The sequence below is a fragment of the Glycine soja genome, chromosome 2, assembly GCF_004193775.1.
Source record: "Glycine soja cultivar W05 chromosome 2, ASM419377v2, whole genome shotgun sequence".
NCBI lineage: Eukaryota > Viridiplantae > Streptophyta > Magnoliopsida > Fabales > Fabaceae > Glycine > Glycine soja.
The window spans coordinates 43,438,281-43,451,069 of record NC_041003.1 but is presented as its reverse complement, the minus strand read 5'-3'; the positions used below and the strand labels follow the sequence as shown (position 1 = coordinate 43,451,069).

The following is a 12,789-nucleotide window of genomic DNA, read 5'->3' as shown; positions in this document are numbered from 1 at the left end:
ATAAATAAACACATAAATATTCACTTTTCCAACTCCTTTTTATCTTCCTATGTTTTTTTTTTTCTTTTCTCTGATTTTCTTATCCATCTACAATGCAGGGATTACAATTTAACAATTTGATCATTCTCTCTACGATAAATGAAGAGGAAGAATCTTGTTCTTTGGTTGACTAATCGTTATATATTGGACAACAATTACTATCTAGCCAACTTAACTCCAGAATTGTTTAAGCTCAGGATGAATTCTAAATTTCATGCTAATGAGGAACAACTATCTGGTGGCACCACTAGAGAAGCATTTGTGGGCAGATGTAGTTTAAGGTAAGCATAAAATGATGGATTGCACAAAACAGATTGCTGAGTTCATGAATATAAAAATTTGGATTTGATGAACAGTTTTCTAAGTAAATGATTGAAAGGCATTTTGTTTTTTACCAGAATATAGCTCTAAGCCTCTAACATGAAAATAATCTTCAGTCCAACATTTCAACATTTCTTAAAACGTGCTCATTCATTGTGAAGTTCATCTTCAGTTCAAGTTTGAAATTATCTGCTTGTCTCAGGCACATTAGCCAACATGGGGATAGATCATACAGGAGGCAACTTCTCAAGGTAGCAAATGCTGCTAATACACCCAGAACCAAGGGGATATTAACCAAGGCACACATAAACAAAATTATAACTAAGTGACGATTCTTATATTAGACAGACATATGGCTTCTACAAAATTATTAAGATGAATTAAGTAAATAATTTAATTAAACATTTACTCAATGAACTCAAAATGAGAATTTATTAATTAATATATCTGACTGCAAGAGCTCATGGCACTTTGTTCCCATGTCAAAGGCACAAATGTTTAACTTTGACAATTTAAAAGCTCTTGCTTTATGTGGCGACTATGATCTTGATTTTTGAAGTGTGGGAAATTCATTGTAATTGAACCTGATTAAATAATGCAATTAACACTAAGATCCAGACATCCAGTTAATGTTATTGGTTTAAGTAAAGGTGATTATGGGCTTATGGCTCATTCTGTTGTTGATTATATCAGAAGTTAAATTAATTCTAATGATAGGGGCTGTTATGTTTGTGCATGCACAATACAGATTGGTAAATTGTGCCTTGCCTTACTCGGGTACACCTTGTGCTTCAAGTAATGGTTTCTTGTATATAAAATTTCTTTGCCTTTCCAAAAAAATAGATGTTAAATTACTTTACTCCAATTCATTTTTGGGAAAAGTTGGATCCAATTGAAACCAAGTCCAAAATTATCATCAACTAGATGAGATCTAGTGCCTTCAAAAACAGAAACTACTTGAAGCAAAGAACCATCTACTTTGAGCTTTCTCTCTGACCGTTAAACTCTGATAACCTTAGCAGTTAGCATGTCAATATATCATCTGTCGAAAAATGGTGAAAATAAAACCATTCAGGTTTGATACTTGTTAAGAACCCTCAAAGATTAAAATAATGCCATCACTCAGTATAGAACTCACTGTCATCCGTGCATGTAATGCAGAGACAAGGGAATTTTTCATGGATTATATATTTGACATTCTAATGAGAATGAGTGAGAGTAAACCTGCTACGCAAATTATATTCCAAAAGATCCATAAAAGAAAGACCAATACAAACATAATAGAGATATTGACTAAGGATTTTATATATTCATCACATATTTTTTCTTGTAATTATTTCTTAGTTTCTGTATGTGCATGGTTAAACATAAAATCCTACCAATCATCTTTCAAAATATTTCTAATGAGAAATGTAGTTTATTGCAATTGGTTCATTGAAACATGCTATTTTAGCCGAAAATGAAAAGCACCTTGTAAGGAATCCATCAGAAGAATATACACTGCTTCTGTTTGTACAGAAACATGACACAATCACTTAATTCCCATCACTATTATTTGTGGGAAAAAAACAAAAGGAAGATATACACTTAAGCATAGTAGCAAGCACATGATTGCAAACATCTCAACTCAAGGAGCTTGTATAGAATCTTGGCGTGGTGCTGCAGTTGAGGAATTTGATCTGGAAAAGGAAGAGTGGATGAACTCAATGCAGTCCTCAACAGCAGCAGTTCTATGGGAATCAACAGAGGACCCTGCTGATTTTGATCTTGTTAAGGAAGACGAACCTCGGTGTAAAGATCTCTTTGGAGAGATCAAGCGTAGAGCATTCGTGACTCTTTCTGCAAGATCCTTCACAAGTTCAATGGGAGAGGTCTCAGACTGCCAAGGAATTCTGAACATGCAGCTCTTCACTTGCCCATTTCTGGTTGATTTCCTATTGGAATTCTGTCTCAAGGACAAGCCTGGTTTCTCATTCATGTAGCCACTTTGACTCATTTTGTTGCTTATTCTTGCTTGGATTATGATAGCATTATATTCATGAGAGAAAGCGATATGAGAGACTGTGGTATGTGATGTTATTGAAAGTTGAAAGGAATTATAGGTGAAACTTGGGAAGTTGGAAGCAGAGTTGTTAGAGAGGTGGGAACTGTGAGGAGGTTCTCATGTGAATGAAAAACAAGCATTTATAGAAGTCTTTCAGTATTTCTCCTATGTACCTTTATCATGAAAGAACTGTGTAAAAGTATAAGGAAACAACAACAAAAACCAAGTCTTTTTTACTAGATGAGATTAGTTACATAGATTAAACAAATAGACAAATTATTCTTGATTTCCTTCTATTAGCTTTCATTTGATTTACTCTCCTAATCATATATAGAGGGAAACATATCTAATGAAGTAAATTTTGATTATACACCAATATATGGATAGTCTATTTTTTTAATTAGTTTTAATCTAAAGCATTTGTTTGAATTATATATTAAAATTTAATCCTCTTGCGCTAATATTTCTCATCTGATACGCATTTTATATATGTATATTTGTAAGTGACACATAGTTGGATTAAGTGTATATTTGATTTTCCTATTGGAATTTTCCAATACAAATTCAATGGATAAAAACAAAAATAAGGATTTTGACCCGTTGACAAAATGAATTTTGCCTCACAATTTTATAACGGAGAACTAAACATGCACTAAGGCGGTGAGAAAAGGGGCATATTAAAGGTGTAGAAAGTTGGAGATACACTAGCCCTCTTTATTACTTTCTATTCCAGTTGCAGTGCCGCCCTGTGACTTTGCAGAGCACACGTTTAGCTTTTCCATGTAATGGAGAAAGAAGCGGTATCTAAGATGAGTATAATCAAAGATAGCAGGAATATTTTTAGTATAAAGTAATTTAGCATCATTCCTCAGAGCAAGAAACCCATTTTTAAATATGAGCAAGGTGGGGGCAATATTCTTTCACTCATTTCTCTGAAGATGCTCTCAAAACCACCACTAGGATTGCTCCATTGTTATTCCTTATTTCTTTACTCAAAGGCTCCAATTGCAACAGGACACAGCCAATTACCGAGTTGCTGAATATTTTATCTCTAAAGAATAGGATCCACTGATCCAGTGTGAACAAGTTGACATGATATGATGGATCTTCACTTAGCATTGGAAAAAGAAAAATGATATTTGAGTATTAAAATACTCAATATGCTAACACATTGCTTTAGAAGACAAAGGGTAAGAATGTGTGTACTTTCTTGTTTTATTAACAGAATATAGACTAAAACGACGGTGTAATGAAAATGTGTAAATAGCACACAATTAAGATATATTTCTAACTTTTAGTAAAATGTGAAACTTAGAAAGTTTAAAATAAAAATACGGTGTGAAACTTGGAAAGTTAGAAATAAAATATGATATCCAGGATCTTTTGACTAAAAGAAAGCAAAAAGATCATCATCCTGCATGCTGTTGAGTTTGACGATTTAAAGCCACCATCAAATTTTCTACTCATTGAAATGAACAGCATTTTGGTGTGAAACTTTCGACCACATTGGAGCTCCTTGGAACAACATGCAGCAAAAGAAACATACGCGGTGAGCTACCGTTCTGCCCTTTATCAGCAAATTATTAGCTAATATGGCCACAAGTGGACCACATGCCAAAAGAAATGGCCAAGGGTTTGATATTCTCCACTGAGATGTTGAAATGATTTAATAACTCAATCTGTCAATCATGAAATTGAGTGGAAACATGTTTTAATGATTAGGATTCTAGTTTGAATATAGTTTAGAAGTACTTAAAAGAAAATAAAAAGAATTAAGGAGACAAAATAACCTAACATTCTCACGTAAGTTTCAAAAGCTTTCATATACTAATATTTTTATAAATTGGAGCGCATAAGTTAATTAATTATGAGAGAAGTTTGATTTTTTTACCTCTTTGATTCATTTTATATATACTAATTGGAAAAACTTTCCAAATTGACTCTAAATTTGTACCAGCTGTTATTTACAAAACGAGAGCATCACTATGACTTTCTTAACCCAGGACTTAGGAAAAAATTACAAGTAAAACCCCCACTTCAGATTAATCCTCCAGAAATTTGATATTTTTTTACATTTGCTTTTGATGATCTTGTACAAGAACTGATGCATGGCGCGCTGAGACAGAAAAGACACGTTGTATCAATATCTACTAGACAAGCCAAGTCTTTCATATCAATTAGAATTGAACAATAAGTAGCCAACGATGGGTTAGATGCTATTTGCTAATAGCTAAAAACCAGTGCTATATGGTAACTTGCTTTCATTAAGAATCAAAATCATGGGCCAATCAATACCAAGAGGATGTCATTATAAGAGCTTGTAGACAATAGCTGGAAAAAATTTTACAAGTCACAATTATAGAAAAAATTGAAGTTACATATCTGCCTACAGCCTATGCGGTTATTAAACAAAGATCTGGAGACATTTTTGTTCTATGAAGATAAATATGTATATGCCTATATGAAAAAATACCACATTAGGCGGTTTCCACAGCCACAAAACCAAAACAACAAAGAAAAACATTAGCAGGATGCCAGATCTACACTCATCCCACTTCAATATCTGCAACATACATAAATGAAAATACTAGTTTCTTACAATTGTAAATGAGGAATCTATACTCTATAGTATACTTTCCTGAGATATGCTCCACTGTGAGTAAAGACGCATCTATCATTCAAAAACCATCATGAATTAGGGTACAATGAATGTTTAAAGTTAGTTTTTGTGATAGTAACTCTGCCTAACGCTGATGTACACAGCAGTCAGCAGTCTCTTTCCACAATTAATAATTGTTTCCGTAGCAATTTTTGCATTTACAACAGTTCAAAGAAGAAAAACATTTGTCCCAAAAATTCAGAAAATCAATCAAGAAACCTTACCTAATGATAAGCAATGGCTCCCCAGTGCTGAGAAAAATATCCACATGCTGAGACTAAATGCTTATACACTATCACTTCCAACTTCATTCAGAATCAAACAGTATCTAATAATTCAAAGGTGCAGTGCAGATCAAAGACACACAATGAAGCTTGCATTTATCAGTGCATTAACAACACACTATTATAAAGAACATCCTCTGGAAGCAATTTTTAGCATTATTCACAAAACAAAAGTTATGAAAAAATCATCAGAGACACAAGGATGAATGAAGCTACAATCTTCATTGAAATACTCTCAGTCTTACACTAAATACATGGACGCACACAAACTATAAACTAACATTGGCTGATAAATAAAACACTATATAACATGGACACACAAAAAGTGACCCCAAATGACAGAGAGTTAACAAACATTTACTTCAAATAATTTTCAAGACTGTTTCTCATTCATGACAATCAAAACCTCCCCACCATGGGCCAAGGTTGAATCCAAGAACTCCCTAACTTTATCAGTATCAAAAAAAGGTTGAGGGGCAGTAAGGTCACTGTCCAAGTTATACCAAACCCCATCAATCTTCCTCAATGCAATCCAGTGCCTACTTCTCCAAATCCCAGCAAACCTTGTCACTGCCACATTGATCACAAACCCCATCAAAACATCCTCAGGTGCATCAACATCAATGGAAGATGCCCCCTTTCTACGATCATGCCACACCACAGTCTTTCTCTTCTCTTCCAAAGCAGCAATTAGAACATTTATATCATAGTTTCCGGTCAACACATTGTGATGGGGCTTGAAAAGAACAGATAGTGGGGTCCACGTTTCACTGTTGGAGTCTTCAAGTGTGAGTCTTTCGGAAATTGCATTCAATTTTGCTCGAGTGAAAGCGTCCTTTTGCTGATTGGAGGAAAATTGAATAGACCCAGAAGCAGAAGAAAAGGTGAATCGATGAAATTATGAAAAAAGAAACAAAATTGGGAATTTAAACATTATGGGTATTCGTTGATAGGGCTGAAAGAAATTGAAAAATCAGTGATAGGGAAAGAGAAAAAGCACCTGAAAGAGGGAGTTGAGGGCATGCACGAGACAGAGCTGTAACCTTTGCCTTTCGTGATAAACTTGAGAATTCTCTGTTGCCATTTTGCGCGTGAAATTTCGATGTTCACGTTCTGGTGTTAGTGTTGAAATTGAAATTTGACGCTCATGCACCACGTTAGTGTTTGCTTTTTAATTTTTTTTTCTAGATTAAATTAAGCGTTTTTTTTTCTGCTGAAGAAATCAGCATGTGTTTGATTTAAAGCTAAAATGTAATTTTTTTTCTTTTATTTTTTTAAATTTATAATTTTAATTTTTTATTTTTTAATCGAGATATTTTATTTTTTATTTTTTAAAAAATATGTAATTTTAATCCTTTATATTTAAATTGAGAAATTTTGTTATTATTTTAAAAAAAATCTACAATTTTAATCTCTTTTTTCACTTTTATACTTGAATGTATGTTTTTTTTAATTCTCTTCTTAATAAATTAAGTTGGTTAGTAATTAAATAATTTTTAAAAAAATGTTATTTAGATAATCAATAGACACATGTTGATCAACATTTGTTGAATACACATATTAACGTTTAAAATTAAGTAAAAGATTAAAATAATGAATTTTTTGGAAGTTACTAATAAAATATGAGTTAAAAGATAAAAAATTAAAATAACAAAAAGGAGATGAAATGTCTCGTTAAAAAGGAGAGTTAAAATCCCACATTTAAACAAATGGAATGACCAAAAAATGCATTTTAGTCTTGACTTAATTTATTTTAAGTGTATATATTTATTTTTGTTAGAGATCTAAACAAATTGTTCGAAATAATAATTAGTAAAAAAATAAAATTTAATGTTTATGTATTGACGATGTAAAACAATCACATATTATCTTATTGTTTTAGTCAATCAAAATGATTTATAAAAATATCAAAAATTAAATCTCCTTTCAAATATTTTATCCAAACAAATTATTTTATCATCTATCCTTTTAAATTTCTTGAAAAAAGAAATTCTCCTGCTAAATTGCTTCATCCAAATACAATATACAATTTATAATTCATGCTATTTTCTTTCCATCAAAGTTGCTTATAATTTCATTTCAAATATATTTATTTTTTAAATTCTATAATTATAGTGCTCCAAAAGGAAGTCTAAATTTAAAACGGGATCAGGCACCAAGTACACTTAAAAATATCACAAAAGATTAAAATATTTAAATGCTTAAGTTATTATATATTGTAGTGTACTAATATTTTTAAAAAATAAAAACCAATTTATTATTTGAAAAAGCCACACTATTATAATTTAGTCAATATGAGCGTCACGTGCAAGTATATTTTATTTATATATATTAGTAATATATTAATATATTGATGCCATGTACACAAAAATTTGAGTGTTGAAATTACTCAAATGAGTGAAAAATAGAATAGAACGGTAAATGAAATTAAAAAAATGAAAATAGCAACGGTCGAAATTTGAAGTGGACCATGGCAAAAAAAAAACAACCTCCCTGATAACTCATGATAGGTTCCTTCAATAAGCTTTTTTTTAAGAGGGAAAAATTATAGGCTTACCTTAATCTATTGGCAATCATATTAAATTGTTAAGTAGTATTCCATAAATAAAAGTTATTATTCCCACAAGGACCGATAATACTTAACAAATATTAGAAATTTTTACTAACTAAACTAACAAATGAACAATGACGATTTAAACACGATATTCAAAGATAAATTAAAACAAAGGTACAAGTTATAATATTTTTGGGATTTTTTACAAGTACTCGATAAAATGATATGAAATTCAAATGACAAAGATTATCGGGATTAGATTTCACCAAATCAAACACTAAAATAAGATATCAAACTTATGATTCAATGTAAATATCAGATATAGTTCAAAAAATATATTTTAATCCTTAATTCCTTAGGTAATAATATCTAAGTTCTTCCATTAAATGTCAATCTCTTGCATATTTAACAAAAAAATTATTTTAAGTTCAATGATCAAAAGATAATCGTTACCTTCGTTATATTCCTAGCTCTAAGGTTTAATGGATATTTTGCCACAGTTCAAGATAAAAGAAAGATTTTTCAATTACAATCTTATCTAAAAATTAAGATACGGGTCACCAACCGATAACAAGCATAAAACATAAAAATAAAAGACTAACATTGAAGAACAAAATAAAATATATAACAATATTAAGGTACGTGCAATATTTTTTCAAACAATTAGAAGAGATTTGTTTGAGAGTTAAAAAAAAAACAAAAATATTTGTGTAATTTGACCAAATCTTAAGAATGGTATTATAATTTTGTTCATATTTAACTTATGTAATATACATTATAGTTATAATTTTTACAAATTATTTTTTTGTCCATTTTAATTCTTACAATAATATTGATTCATGATTATTGTTCTTGTCACTATTTATTGTTTTATGATTCTGGTTCTTGTCACTATTAGAAAATACTAATACCACGTACGATGTTTCTATAAAAATATATATGAGGACTAAAATGAAGTTCAGTTGAAGATGACAGTGTAAAGTTTGTTACAAAAACTTCAAGCACCAGCAGCTTTCAACGTGTATAGTATACTTAGGACGACATACGTTTTTAGCAATGCAATATCTTTTTTCCATTGCTTTCATATTCTCGGAATAATAAGAAGAAAAATCAAGCTTTCCAAAGCTTTTCTAACCCAACAAACAAAATAATTCACTTGCTCATGACCGTGCCAAGTTTGCATTAAGAACTTCGAGCTTCCAAAAGTGTATAGTAAAATTATGAAGACGTGCTTATTTGCAGTGCAATATTTTTCTTGGTTTAATTTTTATATTCACGGGATAATAACAAGAAACATATAGAAGGTTTAAAATAATTTTCTGAACGTAAACTGAGCTAGGCAGCTCTACACGGCTGTTTCTCTACTTGCTCCCTCGTCTAAGCTTCTGAGCAGTGAAACAATATTTTGACATAATAATATGAATATGACATGGTAACTTTCTAAAGAAACTGGACCACAAGGGACAATGGTTCAAAGAATATCACAAGATCCTGCTATGTTAATACAAATTCATTTCAATCATTAACACCCGGACAAAATTACTAGTCTACCTTGTAACTGAAAAAAGAAAAAAACGATGTTGCGGAGTCAACAAAATATGGAGTCACAAAAATGCCATGATAGGAATAGGAGAATATGAGGGGGTTCCAAAATTGTATTCTATAAAATTGAAAACGGACTTCATTACAAACCATGTTACTTACAATAGTAATATATTTATCAAAGCAGGAAAAGATTACATCTGCTTGGAAGAATATAAAAGAATGAAATTGGTATTTCTATAAAATTGTCAATTTCTATACAATTGTTTTTACAGTGAATTTACTGCTCAGACAAATAAATTCATCCTTATCACCATGTGCTTCAAGAGGAAATAGATGGGATAATACAACTCCAATGTTGAAAGGAAACACATGTCAAGAGGATGCCACCTTGGGTACCTCCAACCATTTCCACACCATCAACAAACCACTCTCATCTCCAGTGAAGAAGAGGCCACCAGGACCTAACTCAATTAATGCCACATCTTTCTTGGCAAATAAACGTCCCCTCTCTGAAAATCTGTTGAAAAAACATCATCAGAGGATGCAACAAAAAAAATAAGAAATATTACCATGACAGAGGTTCAGTAACAAAAAGAAACGTGAATAATTTAGATTTACTTACGATGGCAATTCATACATGTGAACTGAATTGTCTCTGCACGAGGAAAATAATATTGGCTTTCCCTCTGCATCAGGCATCCCAAAAAGTGAAACAACACCCTGTAATATAAAAAAATCATCGACTTAGGAGATTGACCAATTCGTCAGCATTATAAGAATATCAGCTTGACTTCTTACACATGAAAATAAAACCAAATGATATTTCAACACATAAGATTAAGTCAACGCTTACATTTTCTTCAGTGTGTGTATATATCACTTCCAAAGATCCTGCTTCAATGCAAGCCCAGACTTTAATTGTGCGGTCAGATGAACTTGACAACAGATATTGATCCCAACAGATAAGGGATGTGACTACGTCAGTATGATCATTTAGTGTCATTGTACACTGTAATGTATCCATGTCCCAGACCTGAAGAAGACAAAATAACAAGATCTGATCGTTATAGGACACTTCAAAGAAAATTACATATCCTTTTCTCAGAAAAAATTCTCATGTTAATAAAGAAAAATAGAATCCTCAACAACAGACATACCTTTATGCTTTGGTCCATGGACCCGGAGTACAGCATCTTGCATCCAACCGCCAGACAAACCACTGCTTTAGTGTGGCCAGTGAGTGACGCAACCAGTTCAAAAGGAGAATCGGCTTTAGAGCTTCCTCTCCAAGCAAAAATGACACCTTCCTGAAATTTTAAATAAAACAAATTTTAACTCACCGCAGAAAAAAAGAATTCGGTTAGGGGAATATCATTGGACAATATTAATAACATGGTTAGTTACCTCTGTACCAGCAAAGAGTGTATTGTTGCCAACAGTCATGGCACGGACTCGGCCTTTGGGTCCATCAAGAGTAAACTCTGACATGGTCTGGATATTCCAAGCCTTCACAACAACCACAGCCACATAATCAGTTTGCATGTACTACTCCTATGATTAGACATTATCATACATCAAAACAAAACAATGACAGATAAGAGCTTACCTTGACAGCATTTTGCAGACCAACAAAAATCCATGACCCCTCACTGATCAAAGAGGTAACCTCAGCACCAAGATTGATGACTTTAGCACATTGACCACTATGGCAGTCCCATATCCTAACTGTCCCATCAGTGCTGCCAGAATAAAGTTTATCGGATCCAACAGGAAGTGCGATGCCAGTGATAACCTGTTGTCAAAAGCTTTAATTTAACTACTACAAAAAATATTAACATGATGCGGAGGCTCACAAATTCTAGCACTTCCTAGGAAACTAGGGAAGAGAATGCTTTTTCAAAAAACACTTATTCCGTTATTCTAGCATATAGTTACATTATAAAACTCTATGACTGTAATCAATAATTGTTAAAACATTAGTCGATTATTAAGTCAGATATCAATTTTGATTTAATCATTATGCTAAAAATGAACTATGAAAGAACTTTAAATATAATTTCGGTGTGTTAAATACTAAATGGAGGTTCAAGAGTCAAGTACCTTCTTATGTTCTTGAAGTTTGGTTACGGTGGAAAACCCATCACCACGAAACCATGAATGCAGATACAGGCATTGTTCACCATGTACACAATTGTTGTTGATCCAGTATTTACATATCCTTGGTGATGATTTCTTGAAAGCCTTAGCAACCCTTGTCGCATCTCCTCTATCTCCATTATCTCTAAGCAATGCTTTCTTTGAACCATATTTCGGGGTATTCTCAGAGGAGGAATGGGGCTTTTTTCCGTAGCTATATGCAGTATTGCCATAACCACAAGCAGCAGGTGGAGATGGTGTCTCTATGTGCAAAAATCTGCAAGGATTTCTGTTACATCTTCCAGCTCTCCAATAAGAGCATGTTGTTCTACCAATGCGCTCAGTCCTTCGTGCAAACTTTGTATCCATGATATTCTAAAAAACAAACATGGCATTGTAATGACATCCCAGATCAGGTACTGTATCCTATCAATAAAATTCTCCATGGCTCATGCTTTAAGTCATTAACTCAATGATTAAATCCCAGCCATAGACTTAATTCTTCATCCAAAACCCAAAACCTTTTGGCTCCCAAATTTTCCATTCCCAAAATAACAATCGTAAAGCAAGTGATGAACGGCAACAAAACTATGTTGATCGAGGAAGATCAACAACATCAAGATCAAAACCCATTGAAGACTTGGATCAAAGACCAATAATTTAACCCTGATCAATAACGTCAATAGAGACTCTCCCCAAACCCCAAATTAGGGTATCGCTGATCCTTATGAAAACCCCGAAATAAATAAATTGAAAGGAACCCTAAACGCGAAACCCTATATTTGCATCGTGGAAGCGCAGAAAACTTCACTGAGATAAATGAAGTCGGATAGAACATAGATTCTCGTAGATCATCCATCACAAACCCTAAAAGAAGTATTAGATTTTCGCGTTCGGAGAAACAAACCTGAGTGGTAGAAACGAAGCTTGATTTGTTGGAACGATTGTTGAGAGAAAGAACAGAGAGCAAAATAAGGCTTCTATTTTCTTAATCAAACGTTGGTGTTTGTTGCCAATGTTGTGTTAGGCTTATTTATAATTTCTCTGTTAGCTTGTAAAGCACGCAACAATAAGATGAGATATAGGATTTTTTTTTTATTTTAAAAAAAAAGACATTTGCCGTCATATAAGGATAAATTAAGGCTTAAAAAAAGATAGTTATTTTCTTTAAAAAAATAATTATTTCTGAAATTTAATATTTTGAAGA

General features: G+C 32.4%; 2 protein-coding genes across 2 annotated transcripts; both read right to left on the bottom strand.

Annotated features, from left to right (window-relative positions):
* Window positions 1–5,485: 5,485 nt before the first annotated feature.
* Window positions 5,486–6,507, bottom strand: LOC114396527 (josephin-like protein). The gene is made up of 2 exons (XM_028358548.1): window positions 6,348–6,507; window positions 5,486–6,188 (listed from the first exon to the last, which is right to left on the bottom strand). The coding sequence occupies exons 1-2, from the start codon at window positions 6,429–6,431 to the stop codon at window positions 5,721–5,723; spliced, it is 552 nt and encodes a 183-aa protein (XP_028214349.1). The 5' UTR covers window positions 6,432–6,507; the 3' UTR covers window positions 5,486–5,720.
* Window positions 6,508–9,538: 3,031 nt separating this feature from the next.
* LOC114396519 (zinc finger CCCH domain-containing protein 48-like) lies at window positions 9,539–12,581 on the bottom strand. The gene is made up of 8 exons (XM_028358537.1): window positions 12,490–12,581; window positions 11,547–11,957; window positions 11,053–11,238; window positions 10,851–10,952; window positions 10,604–10,753; window positions 10,300–10,479; window positions 10,069–10,166; window positions 9,539–9,963 (listed from the first exon to the last, which is right to left on the bottom strand). The coding sequence occupies exons 2-8, from the start codon at window positions 11,949–11,951 to the stop codon at window positions 9,819–9,821; spliced, it is 1,266 nt and encodes a 421-aa protein (XP_028214338.1). The 5' UTR covers window positions 11,952–11,957; window positions 12,490–12,581; the 3' UTR covers window positions 9,539–9,818.
* Between the last annotated feature and the right edge of the window lie 208 nt (window positions 12,582–12,789).